Source organism: Ochotona princeps, chromosome 3 (assembly GCF_030435755.1).
Source record: "Ochotona princeps isolate mOchPri1 chromosome 3, mOchPri1.hap1, whole genome shotgun sequence".
NCBI classification, from domain to species: Eukaryota; Metazoa; Chordata; class Mammalia; order Lagomorpha; family Ochotonidae; genus Ochotona; species Ochotona princeps.
Window position 1 is genome coordinate 27986117 of NC_080834.1, and position 18183 is coordinate 28004299.

At 47.0% G+C, this 18183-nt stretch overlaps 1 protein-coding gene across 1 annotated transcript in view; it reads left to right on the top strand.

The window, feature by feature from the left end:
* The window catches only part of DSCAM (DS cell adhesion molecule), a 526318-nt gene that overhangs the window by 20987 nt on the left and 487148 nt on the right, over positions 1 to 18183 (top strand). Inside the window, exon 2 of the mRNA XM_058661256.1 lies at positions 15131 to 15448. Coding sequence (XP_058517239.1) covers positions 15131 to 15448 — 318 coding nt within the window. The remainder of the gene's footprint in view (positions 1 to 15130; positions 15449 to 18183) is intronic.

The window sequence follows — 18183 nt, forward strand, 5'->3', positions numbered from 1 at the left end:
CTCTCAGTACTGGCGGAATCGTTGCAGGGAAGGGACCACAAATAATGGTAGACCTTTTTTGGAGGGTAAAACTCCAACTTTTTTTTTTCTCCAGAAGTTTGTAAAACGCATAGCAAACATTGAGTTTTGTGTTTCCATGCTGCAAAATCTGTGCAAATGAGGCGTGTAAAACACACCCTTCCAGTGAGCAGCTGAGGGCTCAGGAGCGTGCGCTGCAGATGCCTCCCAGGTCCCTTTCGGCTTTCTCTCTGTGAGCTTCTGGAAACAAGCGATGGAATTTGCATTGTTGCAGAAGATTCTGTGAAATGCAAACCAATCACTGTCCTCTTTAGTTGAATACATAATCGTTGACTTTTATCTTTATTTTTTAAAATATGTATTTATTTATTTGAAGGCAGAGTTAGAGAGAGGAAGAGAGGTCTGTCTGCCATTCGCTGACTCATCACTCATATGACTGCAATGGCCAGAGCTGGGCCAGGCCAAGGCCAGGAGCCTGGAACTCCATCCAGGTCTCCCAAGTTAGTGGTGGGGAGCCAAGCACTTGGACCATGCTCCCCTGCCTTCCCAGGTGCAGAAGAAGGAGGCTGGATCAGGTGTGGGATGTCTGAGACCTGAACCGGTGCCCACATGAAATGCCAATGTTACAGGTAGTGTGTTAGCTTATCGCACCACAACAGCAACCCCGATGTTTTCTTTCTAATGTTTATTCATCAAATAAAACCTCGAGGCTTCTGCGTTATACCTGTCAGTGCTCTAGACACCGAGGATGGGCCCGTGCAGCAGGTTGCCTCTTCCAGATTACTGCACAGTGGGGGACGCCCTCCCAACAGCCATGAGTGAAAGCAGCACAGATCACCCAGAAGGAGGACATGGGGTCTGTCCCAGCAGGTGGGAGCCAAGGAGAAGCCAGCAGCCAAGGAATCCACGTTCAAGCTGAGAGTCAGGGAAGAGGTGGGAAATAATCAGGCAGTGTGGTGTCTTGCCCTGTCTTCTTTGACCGTGACAGAATGCCTGCAACAGTTATAAAGGAGGTGGATTTGTTGAGCTCTGAGTTCTGGAGGAGGGACGCTCAGGATTAAGTAGCTATTCCTGGTGCTGTGGGTGCAGAGGGCACAGAAGCACAGGGATGAGCAGGTGTGTGCAGAAGAGCTCTATTCTTGTGACCACCCACTTTCCCCATCACTGACCCAGTCTGCAAAGAGCCACATCTGTCCTGCTCAGGGACCTACTTGCTTCCCAACGGCTCCCTTCCTCCCAGTGCTGCAATGTTGAGAACTGGCAGTAACCATGTTCAACTCACGGCAGATGTGAAGTGTTCCAGCCCGGGGTCTCACACAGGTGCAAGCTCTGAGTTGGGGGTAGTGGTGGAGGTGGTGTGAGTATGTGTGTGTGTGAGATAGGTGCAGGCTCTGGATTGGGGATGATGGTGGTGGTGGTGGTGGTGTGTGTGTGTGTGTGTGTGAGAGAGAGAGACAGGCGCAGGCTCTCAGTTGGGAGGGTGGTGGTGGTGGTGGTGGTGGTGTGTGTGTGTGTGGCAGGTGCAGGCTCTGGGTTGGGAGTGATGGTGGTGGTGGTGGTGTGTGTGGCAGGTCCAGACTCTGGGTTGGGAGTGCTGGTAGTGGTGGTGGTGGTGTGTGTGGCAGGTGCAGGCTCTCGGTTGGGAGTGATGGTGGTGGTGGTGGTGGTGGTGTGTGTGGCAGGTGCAGGCTCTGGGTTGGGAGTGATGGTGGTAGTGGTGGTGGTGGTGGTGTGTGTGTGGCAGGTCCAGGCTCTGGGTTGGGAGGGTGGTGGTGTTAGTGGTGGTGGTGGTGTGTGTGGCAGGTGCAGGGTCTGGGTTGGGAGTAGTGGTGGTGGTGGTGGTGGTGGTGGTGGTGTGTGTGTGTGTGTTCGTCCCCATCCCTGAGCCCTGGAGAGGGAGGCTTTCAGTTTCTCTTCTCACTTCCTGTCTGGCAGATCGACATCACAGACCTTCCATGCATGGATGTTGATGTTGCTGCATGCACTTCATTGTCATTAGGGAATTACCATTTATCACTTACCTTAATTTTTCTACCAAAGTCTGATTTTTTTCCAAGTTTTAAAAAATTGAGGTAGCATTTTGAGTTTACGTGACAAAGACCTAGTGTTCTGTCAAATGAAGAGATCCACAAATCAGAAGTAGAAAGACCAAAGGTCAGCAGGAGCTAGAAACAATAGCCAGATGAAAAGATGTCAATTTCAAGCACATAAAGTACATTTTGAAATAGTCACGGGTCATTAAAACTGTAGCCATGCGTTTGGCAAAGATCTTAAACAAGGTCTGATGAAGCGCTGGGCTGCAGCGAAGCGGGCCCAGAGGCAGCTCTCTGTTTTGTTTCTTCATTTTCGCTCCCACAGGTGAGGGCGAGCATGCAGCGTTTGTCTCACTGCGTCCGGCTCGTTCCGCTCAGCGTCGTGGCTCCTGGTTTGAAATCTACTTCATAATAATGTGATTACTCACGCTTTCTAGGAAGTATTAGCATCATCCACTTTTCTTTTTCCTTATAATTTACTAAGTTTTTTTTTTTTTTACGTTCAAAACAGATTTTTCCTGGAGAGCAACTGATTAGATCTTGCTTTTTATCCAATCTGACAATTTCCGCTTTTTCAAATTGGAGCGTTTAAGCTGTTCTTGTTTATAGGATCAGCAGTCTGGTTAGATTCGTATTTGCCATCTTGCTAATGACTCCTGTTCGTTTCATCTCGTCATTTTCCCCTTTTCTGCTTCGTTTGGAGTTAATGGAGTACTTTAAAATGATTGCTGTATCTATATTAAGGACTTGATATCTAATTTTTTGTGTGTTTTACCTGTGTTTGGTAAAGCTATAAATGATTGCTTCATGGATTACGTATACACCTTTAAAGCCACATGGCCTACTTTCAAATAATATACCGTGTGATTTATGGTAGGAAAAACACGCACCGGTAGAACCTTATTTCTCTTCTCCCTCTTGCCTTTGTACTAATATTGCTGATCATTTTACGTCTATTGCATGTTATAATCCCCACATCAGCGTTAGTATTGTTGATTTACAAAATAATTTTCTTCTGACTTTTTTTTAATGAGGAAACACATTTTTGTTTCAATTCTCGCACACATTTGCCATTTGGAGTGCTCTTGGTTTTCGTCAGGAGTTCAGGACTTTCCACTGGCTGTCGTTTCTTGTCTGCCCCAAAGCCTCCCGTCGGAGTGTCTGAAGTGTCTTTAGTTTGCATTCACTACGATTTTAGGATTGGAATTTTTCTTTTCTTTCCTTTTAAAAAAGATTTATCTTATTTTTTATTGGAAAGGCAGATATACAGAGAGGAAAAGAGAGAGAGAGGTAGACCTTTTGTCTGCTTGTTCACTCCTCAAGTGACTGCAATGGCTGGAGCTGAGCCAATCCGAAGCCAGGAACCAGGAGCTTCTTCCAGGTCTCCCGTGTGAGGGCAGGGTCATGCTTGACTGTTTCCCCAGGCCACAGGCAGGAAGCTGGATGGGAAGTAGGGATGCTGGGATTTGAACTGGCTCGCATAAGGGATCCTGGCACATGCCAGGCGAGGACTTTAGCCACTAGGCTACTGCACCAGGCCCTCCTCTTTATTTTTAAAGAATGTTTTGGGGCAGGTATTATGGTGTAATGGGTTAGACTACCATCTGAAATGCTCGCATCGCATATGGGTGCTGGTTTGGTTCTTGCCTTAACTGCTCCGTTTCCAATCCATCTCCCTGCTAACGGCTTGGAAAAAGCAGCAGGAGATGGTTGAAGTGTTTGGGTCCCTACAACCTGGATGAGGCTCCTTGCTCCTGGCTTCAACCTGCCTTGGCGTTGGCCAATATGGCCACCTGGGGAGTGAGCCAACAGACAGGATCTCCTCTCTCCCTCTCTCTTCAACTCTGAGTTGGACTATGAATCAATCCTTAAAGATAATAATGCTTCGAATTGTTCTCTTATCTTTTGCCTTGAGTTCTGTTATTTATTTCTCCTCTTCATTTTATTTACCTTTAAAGTTTCAGCTATCCATATTTATGAGCTGTAGGATGATCATCTGACACATGTATTCACTGTGAATATCAAATTAGGTTAATTAGAACTGCCAGCCAGTCACACACTTACTTATTGCTGGGGTGGCTGAAATGTATGCCTGCTAATTTGCGCTCCAAACCCCACAGCCATCCACAGCGGAGAGCTGGGGACTCCCTCCAGGCTTCCCCTGTGGTGGCAGGACCCCAGCTGTCTGAGCCACCACAGTTGTGTTAGCAGGAAGCTGGACTTGGGGGAACAGGAAGTCAAGCAGCAAAGCATTTCATTGTGGAGTGTGGTTGTCCGCAGCATGGCTCATCTGCACTCCCCCATCTGCCTAAGCATTTTAAAATTTTTTTCAATGGCAACTTAATACTTGTGGGGTACAATGTGTCATCCCTGTATTATTAACAATAATTGTGTGTGGTACAATGTGATATTTTGATTAAATTTGTATGCAATCTGTACTCATCGGCTCGGAAGTCAGCGTTTCTCCTGCTCCATCTCTCACTGCTTTGTGAGTGGAGCCTCGGAGCCCCTCCGTCCTCCCCCCTCAAAACGTTTAGCAGGTGTTCGTGTGCGTGACACCCTGGGAGCTTGTTCCTTGTCTGACTGTGTGTGGGACCTGTTCCCCAGCCTCCCTCGGAGCCCCCCACAACTCCCAGGCTGGAGTAGTGAGTACCCTAGGTTCAGATAACTGAACTTTGGCTTTCACACGTGGGGGACCACATGAGGTGTTTGTGTTTTTGTGGTCGGCTTGCTTCACTTACCCCATCCACGGCCTCCACCTGTGTTGCCTGTGAGCTTCGCATCTCCAGCTTCTGTTATTTCGAAGTTTATTCCTTCTGTACTTTATCTGTCAAGGTTTTTTTTTTTTTAATAATGATGGGATGTGCACCATTTGTGCTGACAAATTTGCTGTTAGTCTCAATCTTATTTCTCCACGTAATGTATGCCTCTTTAACTCCGGCTGCCTTTAAGATTTTTTTCTTTGTGATTTCATTTGAGGGATTGTGATGTGTCATGTAGAGGGTTTCTTCATATTTTTGGGAGGAAGTATCTACTGAATGACTGACTTTGGAGATTCATGGTCAGTGCTCTGTCACCTCCTGTCTTGGAGTGCCAGTTGTGCATATTAAGCAACTCAGAATGCTCCACATGCTATTGTTATTGTTTTTGTTATTTTTAAACCACCTTTCTTTTGTAATAAATGTGCTTTCTATTGTTCTGTCCTCTGGTAACTACTTCGGTGGTCTAATTCAGTAGAGTTACCTGGTAATGCCTTCGGTAGAGTCTGATTCTCCATTTCATCTTTGTGTTTTAAGCCCTCATGGTTCCTGTCTGGCTGCTCCCTGTCTCTGCAACATGCTCATCCTTCCTCCTGCTGCCTTGAACATTTGGGGAGAATGTTGGCTGTTCTGATGTCCGTGTGTGCTCATTCTGTCATTTCTCATGTCAGTGAATTAACTTCAGATCATGTCATTTTCCTGATTGTGTATAGTTTTGTATTGGAAGCACTTTACATTATTGACTGTTGCAGCTGGCTCCTTTCTGCTGATGGGTGTAGAGGTTGACCATCCAGGGAAGTTGCCTGGAAGTGGTTGGATTTCTTCAAGGATTCCTTTTCAAGTGTGTTTCCTGTTAATTTGGCCACCACTGCTGTGATGATACACTTCTGGGTGCTCCTTCTGGTGCCTCATGTCTTGGGATTTCTTTCTTCCTCCGCACCTTGTGAGCTTCTAGGGTTTCCCACCTGCTCCCTTCTCGTGAGCCTTGGCTCGCACGCACAGAGATACCAGCGCAAGCAAGGATGCAGCCTCAACAGGCACACATCCTCCGCTCGGCAAATCCGCGCAGCTGTGCCCTCCCCCGCCTCAGCCTTTGTCTCTTGTGTCTCTGCAATTCCACCAAGCACATTCAAGCTGCTTTTTCTGCAATGGTCATGGCAACTCCCAGGAAGCCACGGCACCCAAGGGACCCACACTGCAAGAGGGAGTATCCTATTCCTATTTGCTTTTTGTTGGTTATTGTGCAACGCAAGGAGGCAAAATTTCATGTTTCTAAGTTCTGTGTCACCGTGGAGTTGAATCCTCCAATCAAATTGAGTTAAGCTCTTGGTGCACACGCAGCACACATACTTGTTCAGTACAGTGCAGTATTTTAACGTACGCGCACAGCACCGTTGGCTCCGGACCCAACAACCGATGGGGTCAGAGTTAAATGAGCACTTGCTGTATCATGCGAGTGTTGTTCACAGAAGCCTGCGTTGCTCACCGAGCCATGTGAGACCCTTGGTCATCTAGCTTCAGATACGCTGAATTTCTGAGCGTTCATTCCAATAGAAAGCATTTGGGCCTCTCTGAAATAGCTCAAGGTTAACACTTTCTCAGGTATTTACCTAAGGCTGACTCACGTTCTTTTGCATTGGAGAAGGTCTTTGTGCTCCTGGCAATGAGCTTAGCCTCTTGTGTAGCCCCATACAATCAATACAGGTGTCTCAGGTCCCCATGGAATTTTCATCCAGAATGAATTGCTCTGGTCCCTACCTTCAGCCGCCCTTCTCAGTCCTCACGTTTGCTGACCTGGTGGAAGCAGCCTGTGTCGCTGGCGGCCGGTGCCAGACAGCTCCAAACACTTCCTTTTGTTCCTAGGACTGCATCTCCCCCAGGGCCCGGGTCACCCAGCTCTTCACTTTCTCTGCCTCTCCTAGGTGGTTCGTGTTTTCCTCAAGTTTCAGAGCTCTTTTACAGTTTTCAGTAAGTATAAAATCTAAGCAGGTCACTGTGTGCATGTCACAGGGCACAGCTCAATGTCATTTCCATTAGCCAAGCACGCAGGTGCATTTGGCACACAGACCAGAAAAAATAAAACAAAACAAACAAAACAAAAAGCAAGCTTAGGTTGGATGCACTTGGATGCTCCTCCCTATTCATTTTTCCAACTCTTTACAACACATCAGGTTTTCCTCATTTGTAAGGTTGATGAAGATGATGTAGCACAATGTAGACTCCCTCTAAGTCATTCTGTTCATTCTTATCACGGAGCCATCCTGTGGGTAAGTATACCATAGTAGACCAGTGTTACTGTCCATCGATATGTGGGCCGACCCTAGGCGTCGCTTTGGCAGAGTTACTGCTCTAGCTCTTGCAGTGTGTGTGTGTGTGTGTGTGTGTGTGTGTGTGTGTGACTGTGTGTATTTCTGTGGGAGCTGAACACCTGAGCCACAGAATGTGCAGCCTCTGCAGCTCCTGGCAGTTTCCCACAATGGCTTCAGCAGCTTCTACCCGCACCTGCCATGTGCAAGGATCCTGCTGCTCCATGTCTTTGAGACACTCAAGATATATTTTCATTTTAGTGACTGAGGTGTGTGTAATGCATAACTCGTGGTAATGTCCTTCTCTTCTGATGAGTGGTGACACGGGGGGGCTTGTTCATGTGCTGTTTGATCACTTGGACATTGCCTAGTATGAAGTAACTATCGAAATTTTCTGCCCCCTTTAATGGTATTTTTTATTTTCTACTGAAACATAGGAGTTCAATATATGTGTTGGGAACAGATCTCTGTTGAACATCTTTTCCCCAACTTAGCAATTTTACCTATCCTTGAAGCCCCATTGTTTTAACTTTTTCTTAGGCTAGCTTTGAGTGAGTCCCGGCTTTCTAAAACCAACCTTACTGATGTGTGGTTTGCATTTCATAAAACAAATCCATCTGAGAAGCGTGCAGCTTGGTGTTTTGTACTCCCGCACATGTGTGTAACCCTCATCACAGTCAACTTGAGCACCTTGCCGTCACCTCACAAAGAAGTCATGTGTATTGTGGCTGTCCCTCTCCTACCCCTTGTGCCCACACACCCACCTTCCGTCCCTGATATTTCCCTCCTGAGGAACTTTTGTGTGCACCCAGTCACCTGGGTGGTCCCACGGGACTGGCCTTTCCCACCTGGTGCAGCTCTGCTGAGATGCCCACATTGCAGCAGCCCTGGGTGAGGCTGTCCTGCTGTGTTTGTGCAGCACCCCTAGGTGAGGCCGTCCTGCTGTGTTTGTGCAGCACCCCTGGGTGAGGCCGTCCTGCTGTGTTTGTGCAGCACCCCTGGGTGAGGCCGTCCTGCTGTGTTTGTGCAGCACCCCTGGGTGAGGCCGTCCTGCTGTGTTTGTGCAGCACCCCTGGGTGAGGCCGTCCTGCTGTGTTTGTGCAGCACCCCTGGGTGAGGCCGTCCTGCTGTGTTTGTTTACATGTGGCTGTTACTGGTGATACTGCTTGACGTCTGTGTTCCTGTGTTCCCAGGGCTCTGGCATGTGTCTAGCCATGGGGCATCTGCTTGCTGGCCGGATGACGCCCAGTATGGCTCACAGCCTAGAGTTTTCTGGTATGATGTGTGAGATGTTTATGCCCAGACATCAGCAGCCCTCATGCCCTGGTGGTCAGTGTGCGTGAGCTCATGTTGTGTGGGCATGACAGTTGGGCCTTCCTGGGTGCTGAGCCAGTGTTTGCAGGGTAGGTGGGCTTCAAGAAATGGAAGCTGCACTCTGCAGTCCTGTGCCAGCTTTCGCTGCGTACTCAAGCTGCTGTTGCCCAACACCTTCTGGTTCTCTTCTGACTCTAACAGCTCTGGGTCTCGACGTCTTCCACACCTTCTGCGGGAAGGCTTGCCTTTCCTCCCTTGGACAGTGCTCCCTGTCCCCCCAGAGTGGGCTAATTTCTCCATCGGCCCTGCATCTGTAGTGTACTCTGAGTAGTTATGTCCCAACAGTCAGCAAAGTGAACTATGGCTGATCGCTGCCTTGCAGTGGCATTCTCTCCATGGTGGTGTTCTAGTCTTCCAGATCTGTATTGTTGGCATGTGATGTAGACCTGGTGTACAGCAGGTGCGCAGCCAATGCATGACTGAGTGATGTCATGGTGTCAACCCCCCTTTTTCTCACCCTTCCATGATTGTGTGTTTAAAGCAAACTCATATATTCATTTGTTTTTCTATTTTTGTGCAGCATTCTTTGCCACTGGAGCCTTGGCTGTTCCATCTGTTATTATGATACAAAATATGGGGAAGTCTGCAACTGAAGGGGTCAAAAATCCCTCCCAAACTCTCTGGGGATTTTATAATGTGAATTCCCTTGCAATATTTTACCAATGTTTTCCTTCCTTTCTACTATTAAATTGTAGCTACTTCTAAGGAACTTCACACACACACACACACACTCACAGAGTCACACAGACATTATGTGTGCCCCCACGGAGGGGCACAGACGTGAGTGAACTTGCGCTCTCCACAGAATGAAGCTGTTTGATTGCGGCAGTTGGATGGGTCTTGAATGGAAGAAGAAAGCTGTTGGCATACAGTTTGGGTTTCCTTTTGCTGCTGGCCATCTGATGTGTGTCTTATAGAAGGAGCTTATGTTACAGGATTAAACTGACTGCTGCGAAGGAAAAAAACTAACATGGAATGCCTTCCAAAAGCATAAGGGGAAGTCACAGGAATCCCCTGCGGGTCTCTTATCTTTTTAACAGCCCAGATTAAATATTTATTTATGATCTTTTCCTGTAGTCATTTGCATAACTCCACAAACCAATCCTTAAAAAAACAATTTTTAGCATTTATGTATTTTATGTATTTGTAGCGCAGAGAGAGAGAGAGAAAGATAAAGAGAGATAGAGAGAGAGAGAAAGATCTCCCATCTGCTGATGATGTCCCAGAAGTGTGTAGTAGCCAGGGTTGGCCAGGCTGAAGCTGCAAGCAAAGCGCTCAGTTCAAGTCTCCCACGTACTGTATGCGCTGCTGAAGCGGGCACTCACGTCTCCATGTGGGCAACAGTGACCCCAGTACTTGAGCCATCTCCTGAAGCCTCCTAGGGTGCATGCCAGGAAGCTGGAATTGGGAAATGAACCAGAATGCAAATTCAGCCTCTTGGACTTGAGCTGTCAGCATCCCACTCCATGGCTCAAGGGCTAAGCCAGGAGCCTGCCCTTGCATGTGGATTGCAGTCAACAATCCTACATGCGGTGTAGCAGTGTCTCTGGCGGATTGCGATGGGTTATGCAGGGTCTATTTCCTTGGGGCTCAAGAGTGTATTCCCAGTGCAGTGGAATTGAGGTAGTAGCAGTTTTCCAAAGTGGGGCTTGGTGTGAGGTGATTAGGTCACAGGGCTCACCCACAGAGATGGATGAATGCTGTTAGGCCTCTTGGAGCCAAATTAATTCCCACAGGAATGGATTATGTATGGGGATAGCATTATGGCATAGCAGGTAAAGCTGCAACCTGAGATGCCAGTCTACGTCCTGGCTGCTCTACTTCCCATCCAGCTCCATGCTAATTGCCTGGAAAGTAGCAGAAGGGGACCTGAGTGGGCCCTCCTCCCATGTGGGAGACACAGAAGCAGCTCCTGCTCTGGGCTTCAGCCTAGCCCAGGCCTGGGTGCTGCAGCCATCTGGGGAAGGAGCCGGCAGACACACTACTGGTCTCCCTGTTAACTCTGAATTTCAAATAAATACGTGAATGTTTTTAAAAAATAAACAAAAAAGAATGGTTTAAATAAGTGAGCTTGGCACCTTCCCCTGGAACTTTCTTCTGCTTGCTTTGTTAACTATTTGTGGTGAGGACAGAGACAGGCTGAGAATTCCCATCTGCTAGTTCACCACCCAAATGCCTGCAAGAGGCTGCCACTGGGGGCCGGGAACTCAGTCCAGGTCTCCCAGGGGGTGACGGGGACTCAGCCACTTGCGTCACCACTGCGGCCTCCCAGGTGTGCATTCACAGAAACCAGGCTTAAGCCAGGTACTTTGGTGTGGGATGAGGCTGTAACTGCTAGTCCCAAAGCCTGCTTCACCTCCCCTGGGATCCAGGCAGGAGGGACCTCACCGGATGCCCGCCCTCCCAAGTTAGGAGCGGAGGCAGCCTTTTTCTCCGTCAAGTTCCTTGCTGTGGGTGTGTTATAACCAAAGACGAAGGTGCACATATGCACGTTTTCAAAATTGGCATTTACAATTATTTATTTATTTATTTATTTATTTATTTATTTATTTATCTGAAAGGCAGAGCTAGAGTCTCTCTCTCTCTCTCTCTTTCACATACACACACAAGGAGAGAGATCTTGTCTTGCATCTACTGATTCAGTGCCACCAAATAGACTCAATGGCTAGAGCTGGGCTGATCAGAAACCAGTCGCCAGGAGCTTCTTTTGAGTCTCCACATGAGTGCATTGTGCTTCCTCAGGCATATAAGCAGGGAGCTGGGTGGGAAGTAGAGCAGCTGGGACTTGAACTGGTGCCCATATGGGATGCCAGTGCTGCAGGTACTGGCCTTACACACTATGCCTCGATGCCTGCCTCACCTTGAATATTCTTAACAAGCTACTTTTAGGATAATAGAGAATAAATTCAAATATGAGCAAATTTTATGTAGTTCAAATTACCTGCCTTCAAGTTGACAGAGGCGTAGCGTGGAGTTAATTAGCCTCACAGGGTGACAGTTGCTTTATTCCTACAGTGTTTGGGGTAGTGTTGGCTTCTTGGAAAGCTCAGACATAAAATTTGAGTGCCTGCCTCAGGGGCATAACCTGCCACATTGAACTGTTACCTGTGCATCTGATAAGAACTGATTTTTTTATTTAGCAATGGTTTTCATCTTCTGTGATATGAACCAATATAAAGACTGTAATTAGGGTCGAGAGAAAAAACAGTACTCATTTAAGATTTACCGCTTTGAAGAAATACATTTTTTCTCTACAATTTCTGACCAGTGGCCTTCACTGCACCTCCCAGCTCAGCCTTGGTCAGTCTTGTGTCTTGTGATTGAGGAAGATCAAGAGGAAGAGGATGTTTCAGGCAGAAAGGCAGAGGCCATCTCCAACTGCGAGGGTGGGGGAGTTCAGCCTGTGAGCAGGTGATGACGGATGTCAACCCAGCTTCCATCTGCTCCCACCCAGCCTCCACAGAGTTCCTGGAGGCTCTGCTAGTGGCAGGAGGGGGACCAGCCCCTCCCTCCTGTTCCTTATGAGATTAACTCTGGTTATCCACAAAGCCTCTTTCTTCCCAGTCTTGGAAACGAACTACCTGCAAACAGTGTGCATGCATGTTCTCAGAGTTTCAGGATCAGCTCTACCGTGTTCTAGGAGCCTGCAACGCTTCCCAGCCCCAGCACCGAGCAGCGGCCACAGACCCGGGCTCCATGACACCTCTCCCAGCCCCAGCACCGAGCAGCGGCCACAGACCTGGGCTCCACGACACCTCTCCCAGCCCCAGCACCGAGCAGCGGCCACAGACCCGGGCTCCATGACACCTCTCCCAGCCCCAGCACAGAGCAGCGGCCACAGACCCGGGCTCCATGACACCTCTCCCAGCCCCAGCACAGAGCAGCAGCCACAGACCCGGGCTCCATGACACCTCTCCCAGCCCCAGCACCGAGCAGCAGCCACAGACCCAGGCTCCATGACACCTGCTCAGATGAGGGGCATGACTTTGATTCTAAATAGAAAAAACTGTGAATCACAGAAAACCTCACTGGAAAGCCTAATGTGGTACAGTGGGCTAAGCTACCACTTGCAATGCTGCATTTCATAGGACCGGCTGGTTCAAGTTGTGGCTACCCCGTGTCCCAGCCAGCTTTCTGCTGATGTCCCTGGAAAGGAGCCTAAGATATACAAAGAGCTTGGGCCTTTGCCACTCGTGTGGGAGACTCTCTCGGAGTCTCCGGATCCTGGCTTTGGTCTGGCCCAGCCCTTGGCCCGGCAGGTATTTGTTGAGGGAAACACAGGTGGAAGACTTCCCTTGCCTTTGTCTTTCCCTTTCTATTACTCTGCCTTTCAGTTAAATAAATGTATCTTTTTTTTTTTAAACAAAAGAGTGGAAGTTGGTTTCTACTTTCTAGCCATGTGTGCTTGGTGCACGGCACAGTTCCATAGCACCGTGTTGCTTCTGCAGTGGAACATGGCTGAACCCAGCAGAGCCGCTGTCCCCAGCACTGAGTCACCCTTCAGGGCTCATGGCATGTCCTGGAGCACAGCAGGTGCTCCCTAAATGTTCTCATCTGTGGGCTGCTCCGCTGTCCAGGCAACATGCAACTGGGAAAGTGCCTGCCTTCCAAAGTCACAGACAAGCACAGACAGCTGGGTAGCATGCATTTCTATATTTTGTGTACTTATATATTTTGTTTGGTGTTTTTGGGTGCTCCCAGTTAAGTTTCACTTATCCCCATCAGCAGTTCTCCTGAGAGTTTGTTACTGAGTGAAATATGAACACTCAGCAAATGAATTAGAAAGTAGAATATGCATGTGAGCAGGTTTGTCCACAGCTTATCTGTAGGCGTGAAAACAGAAAAAGAGGATTATACAAAAAGATCAGGAAAAAAGCTTAGAAAATCAGGTGATATCAAATATGCACACACTAATACTGACTTGTAGAGACTATACAAAAAGCTGGAACTAAGTATGTGATAGAATGAGCTAGTGCATCATGAGGGTGTCATGTGGTTAGACACCTCCACTCAACAGTGCTTGCACAGGTGAGGCGTGGAGGGAGGTAGACCAGAAGAGAGAATGGGAGTGTCAACAGAGACTGAAGGCACGTGGAACTGGGGATGGTTTTGTCAAAAATTCTCTTTGGTTTCCAGCAAAGCTGCACCATTGTTTTGATGTTCTGCCTTTTGTGCTTTCTTAAATAGACATAATGTTTAGTTATTATTATTATTATTATTAATTTATCTGTCTTGTTGAGACAGAGCGCTAGTTCCTATGCCCTGATTTGCTCGCTGCCACTCCTGGGGCGTTATAGCCAGGAACAAAGACCTCCGTCCGGATCTCCCACACGAGAGGAAGGGACCCAAGGACTTGTGCCATCACCTGGTGCCTGCCGTGGTGGACAGCACAGTGAGGAGTCAGAACTGGGCGAGGAATCTAGGCGCTCCACTGTGGGAAAGAGCCTGCTTGCTGGGCCAAGAAATGCCGTTCATTTTATCATTTGGTGAAAAATTGCAGCTAGTTACATTGAACAAAGTCTTCATTTACCTAATAACCATAGCAATCGAATCAAGCAACTTGATCTTGTACTTTCTGCAAGTATAAGATGGAAAGTTACATGCTGGACCCCCAGGGCATGGGTTAGCAATGTGGCTCCCGTCATTATGTGGGTGTATCTTGCCAGGAAGACAGATGATAGAAGAATACAAAATGCGTCAGCAAACATCCAGTTGTGGTCAGGACCCTGGGGACCGTCGGGCTGGAGGAGACACTATTAGGAGTGAGGATCCAGGAGAATGCATCTGTGTGTGTCCTGAAACAGGAAGTGTGGATGGCACCTGGCGGAACCAGCCTCCGGCCGTGTGTGCCTTTGAACAGTGTTGAACTGTCGATTGGGTCTCCCTTATTTAAACTGCTGGTGGGCAGAAATGTTTTAGATTTCAGATATTGTCAGACTGTTGTATATTTACATGTCCAGAGCAGGCTGTCTTGGGGATGTGACCTAAGTCTCCACACAAAATTCATTTGTTTTGTAGCCACCGTATGCCCACACCTTACAAGTACTTTTACATGCTATTTTAAAGTTATTTTTGTTTATATTTATGGTAGATTTGTTTTCTTGGTGTCATGTCAGTGATTAAAATGTTTTTAAACTACGTCTTAGGTCCTTGTCAACCAATCAATACATGTTACATATTGCTGGTGTTTTAATGATTTGCTGATGATTTTAACATGTATGTTACATGAATGAAATTAGAATCACTTTCCTCCTTATTCATGTATTTTGTGTTACCCTCTGCCAATTATCCTGCTCAACTATGCTTTCATACTTGTTTGGTGAACTCTTCATTTAGTGGAGCCAGTAAAGCTAGAATATAAGAGAAATTGAAAATGGAGTATCTCCAAAAAAGCCTGGAAAATAAGAATTCTATTTTAACCCCAGTACAGCATACTATGATGTTATAAAATCCATTTCAGTAATCCCTTAGATTAAAAATAAATAAAACTTCCAAGTTGGTGAGATTTCTGATCTGGGTGGTCAGGGATTCACAACTTGGGTTTAATGTAGTTGGACTTGATGGTTGCTGCGCAGGGCCAGGCTGACGGCCTGCGGGCAGAGGGTGCGTCCCACTGACCACATCTCGTCTTGTCTTCTAGTTTTCAGTGAAGACCTACACTCCAGCCTCTACTTTGTCAATGCATCTCTGCAAGAGGTAGTGTTCGCGAGCACCTCGGGGACCCTGGTGCCCTGCCCGGCCGCAGGCATCCCTCCTGTGACTCTCCGATGGTACCTCGCCACAGGCGAGGAGATCTACGATGTGCCCGGGATCCGCCACGTCCACCCCAACGGCACTCTCCAGATTTTCCCCTTCCCGCCTTCCAGCTTTAGTACCTTAATCCATGATAATACTTATTACTGCACAGCTGAAAATCCTTCAGGGAAAATTAGAAGTCAGGATGTCCACATCAAGGCTGGTGAGTATGCGCGTGCACGCGGTGACTTCGGTGCCTGCTGGGGAGCGGGGGCAGTGACAGACAGTGCCACCCCACTGAGGATCAGGGGTAGCTCTGACCCTATCAATGGTCCCTCCTCACCCCACGTGTGTCTTTGGAGAGTGTTGCAGCCATTGCTCGATTAGATTTCAGCCGGCCATCCGATGGGAACCAAACTTCAAAAGCAGTGATTGTCAAGTTGGTTTCATTCTCAGCGCCAGATGGGGCTTGTTTTGATGTCATGTCCATGTTCAAAGGTGTCGCATCATTATCACATTTTGCCTGATGGATTTTCAACTCAGGCTAACTGCATTTCCATCAACCCCTCTAACCCCACCAACTCCTACTGATCCTTCTCCACCCCATCTTAGGGAAGTGGGAAAGGAGAAAGGAAAAGGTACGTGGTTGATCTGGAATAAATGTCTACTATTAGAGAAAGAAGAGCAAGGTTATAATTTTTACTTCCCTAACAAAAAGCAAAAAACAAACAAACCATAAAACTATTTTCACTCTGTTACACAACACTCAAATATTATCAAGACTTAAATCCTGAATTGGATATGGTCTCCTTAGCAACTTGCCATAGCGTTTTAAACAACCACCGCTACAAGTCCACCCAGGAAAACCACCTGAGACACAAGGAATCCAAGGCTATAGTCACCGACCATTGGCTGCTATTCCACGGAGTTTACACAGCCCTGACAACAACTACATTCCTGATAGCAAGCAGGATTTTACAGTTTTCTTTTAAAAACTGATTTAATTGTTTGAAAGACACACACACACACATTGATTTCCCACCTGCTGGTTCACTCCCCAAATGGCAACAATAGCCAGGAGGCTGAGCTAGGTCAAGACTGGAGCCTGAAACTCCACCTGGGTCTCCCATGTGGATGTCAGTGGCCTGGGCATTTGAGAGTTGCATAGGAAATGGAGCAGCTGTGAATCCGCCTGGCACTCATGCGGGATGCTGGCATAGAAAGCTGAGGCTTCACACACTGTGGGACTTTAAATGTTGAAGTCTAAAAAATACTGGAATAGACTGCAGTCCTTGTGTAGGCTGACAATCAATGATGACATGGCACAGAGACTTTGTTTGCTGTGCACCAGGTAGCTGGAGGAGCTTTGTAATAATTGCCACAGCAAGTGAGAAGGTGTTAGTGGAAGACATCACAACATGAGAAAATATGAGAAAATGAGCTGTTTCTGCATTCCTGAATATGATCTTTTTGATACAAGCCATCACAGCAGTGTATGACTCAGTCTGCCTCCTCGTCATTTTCCCAACTATATTTTGATTTCCATGACATGTTCACGAATTCCAAGCCCTGCACAGAATGCACTAAAGAAAGGAGAAAAAAAACTGATTTCAATCAAGAGATTAAAATTGATATGTCAAATCATTAAAGCAAATGTAATTTGGATAGTAGGCATCTGCACGCCTGACAGATACAACTATAGAGTAGATGCTTTGTGCTTGGCAGGCTGAAAATTTTAATGATTTGTTACAAAAACATATTAACAATCAACAAAGCACCACTTACAGAGAAACCCAGATCTTTATATACCAATCCATCTTTTTTTTTAACCATTTGAGTTTCCTGTCAGATACAGGAATTAATGCTTCCTCCTGTTCCCACTGCTGCTTTTAAATTTGGTCCCAGAATAGATTGCATGATGCTGAGCATTTCGGAGGGCCAGATGTTGCGTTCTTTCTCCTGGCATTTCTGCCACCTGCCTCCTCCTTCACAGATGTACTGTTGTTGACCTGCTGGTGGTGTTGACTGGGGAAAGCCCATTAAATGGGACTCAGAACACATACAACCATGCTCTCAGTTCGCACTTATAACAGCAGTGTAAAAAGTTCATGGAAATTGAGGTTGAAAACTAAGTTTATCTCTGTTCAAAGACAGGTGCGATCTACACAGAATCTGTACTGAAGGTTCCTTGCTGGACAACTATGACCAATGGCCATTCTGTCAGTTATTCTCATTTTCTATTACACGTACATTGTGGTCATAATAATCTTGCAGATACGTGCTTTACCTTAAAACCTGAATTTTCCATGGCTACAGAGATAAGCTAGGGCAGAAGCAGTTGGTTATTCAGTAGGGCAGGTGAGGGACAAATGGGGTACATTTAAGATTTTGTGTGAAATGCGTGAGACAGGCTGCTGGCATAACAGCTATGACATGGGTTAAGATGTATGAATCCTTTATCAGAGTTACTGGGTTCGATTCCCAGCTCTGTGCTTCACTCTGCTTTCAAGCTAATGTGGACCCCAGGGGTGTTTTGATGATGTCTCCAGTGGTTGAACGTCTGCCACCCACGAGGGAAGCTAGGGCCATTGTGCACACTTGGCAAGTGAGCTGGTAGGTGTAGTATGTGACTGTCTTCCCACCTCCCTTCCTTCCTCACTCTCCTTTCTATGTATATGTGTGTCTTTCTGGCTCTCAAACAAATGAACAAACAAAAACTAAAGAAAAAAACTTAATAGAAAACAAAAACAGAATTAGAAGATAAGTTTTCTACAAAAACTTCAAGGTACCCACAAGAACAATTCAGTGCAGATTTGTGTCACTGCACTGAGTCAGGGTGCACTCTTGCCTATCAGGCCCTCCTAAATGTCTACATGTCCCTCTGGGCTGGTATCAACGTTTTCTTGGAACAGTTCATTAAGTAAAATGGCTTCATAGTATTTTCCCTTTAATAGCATG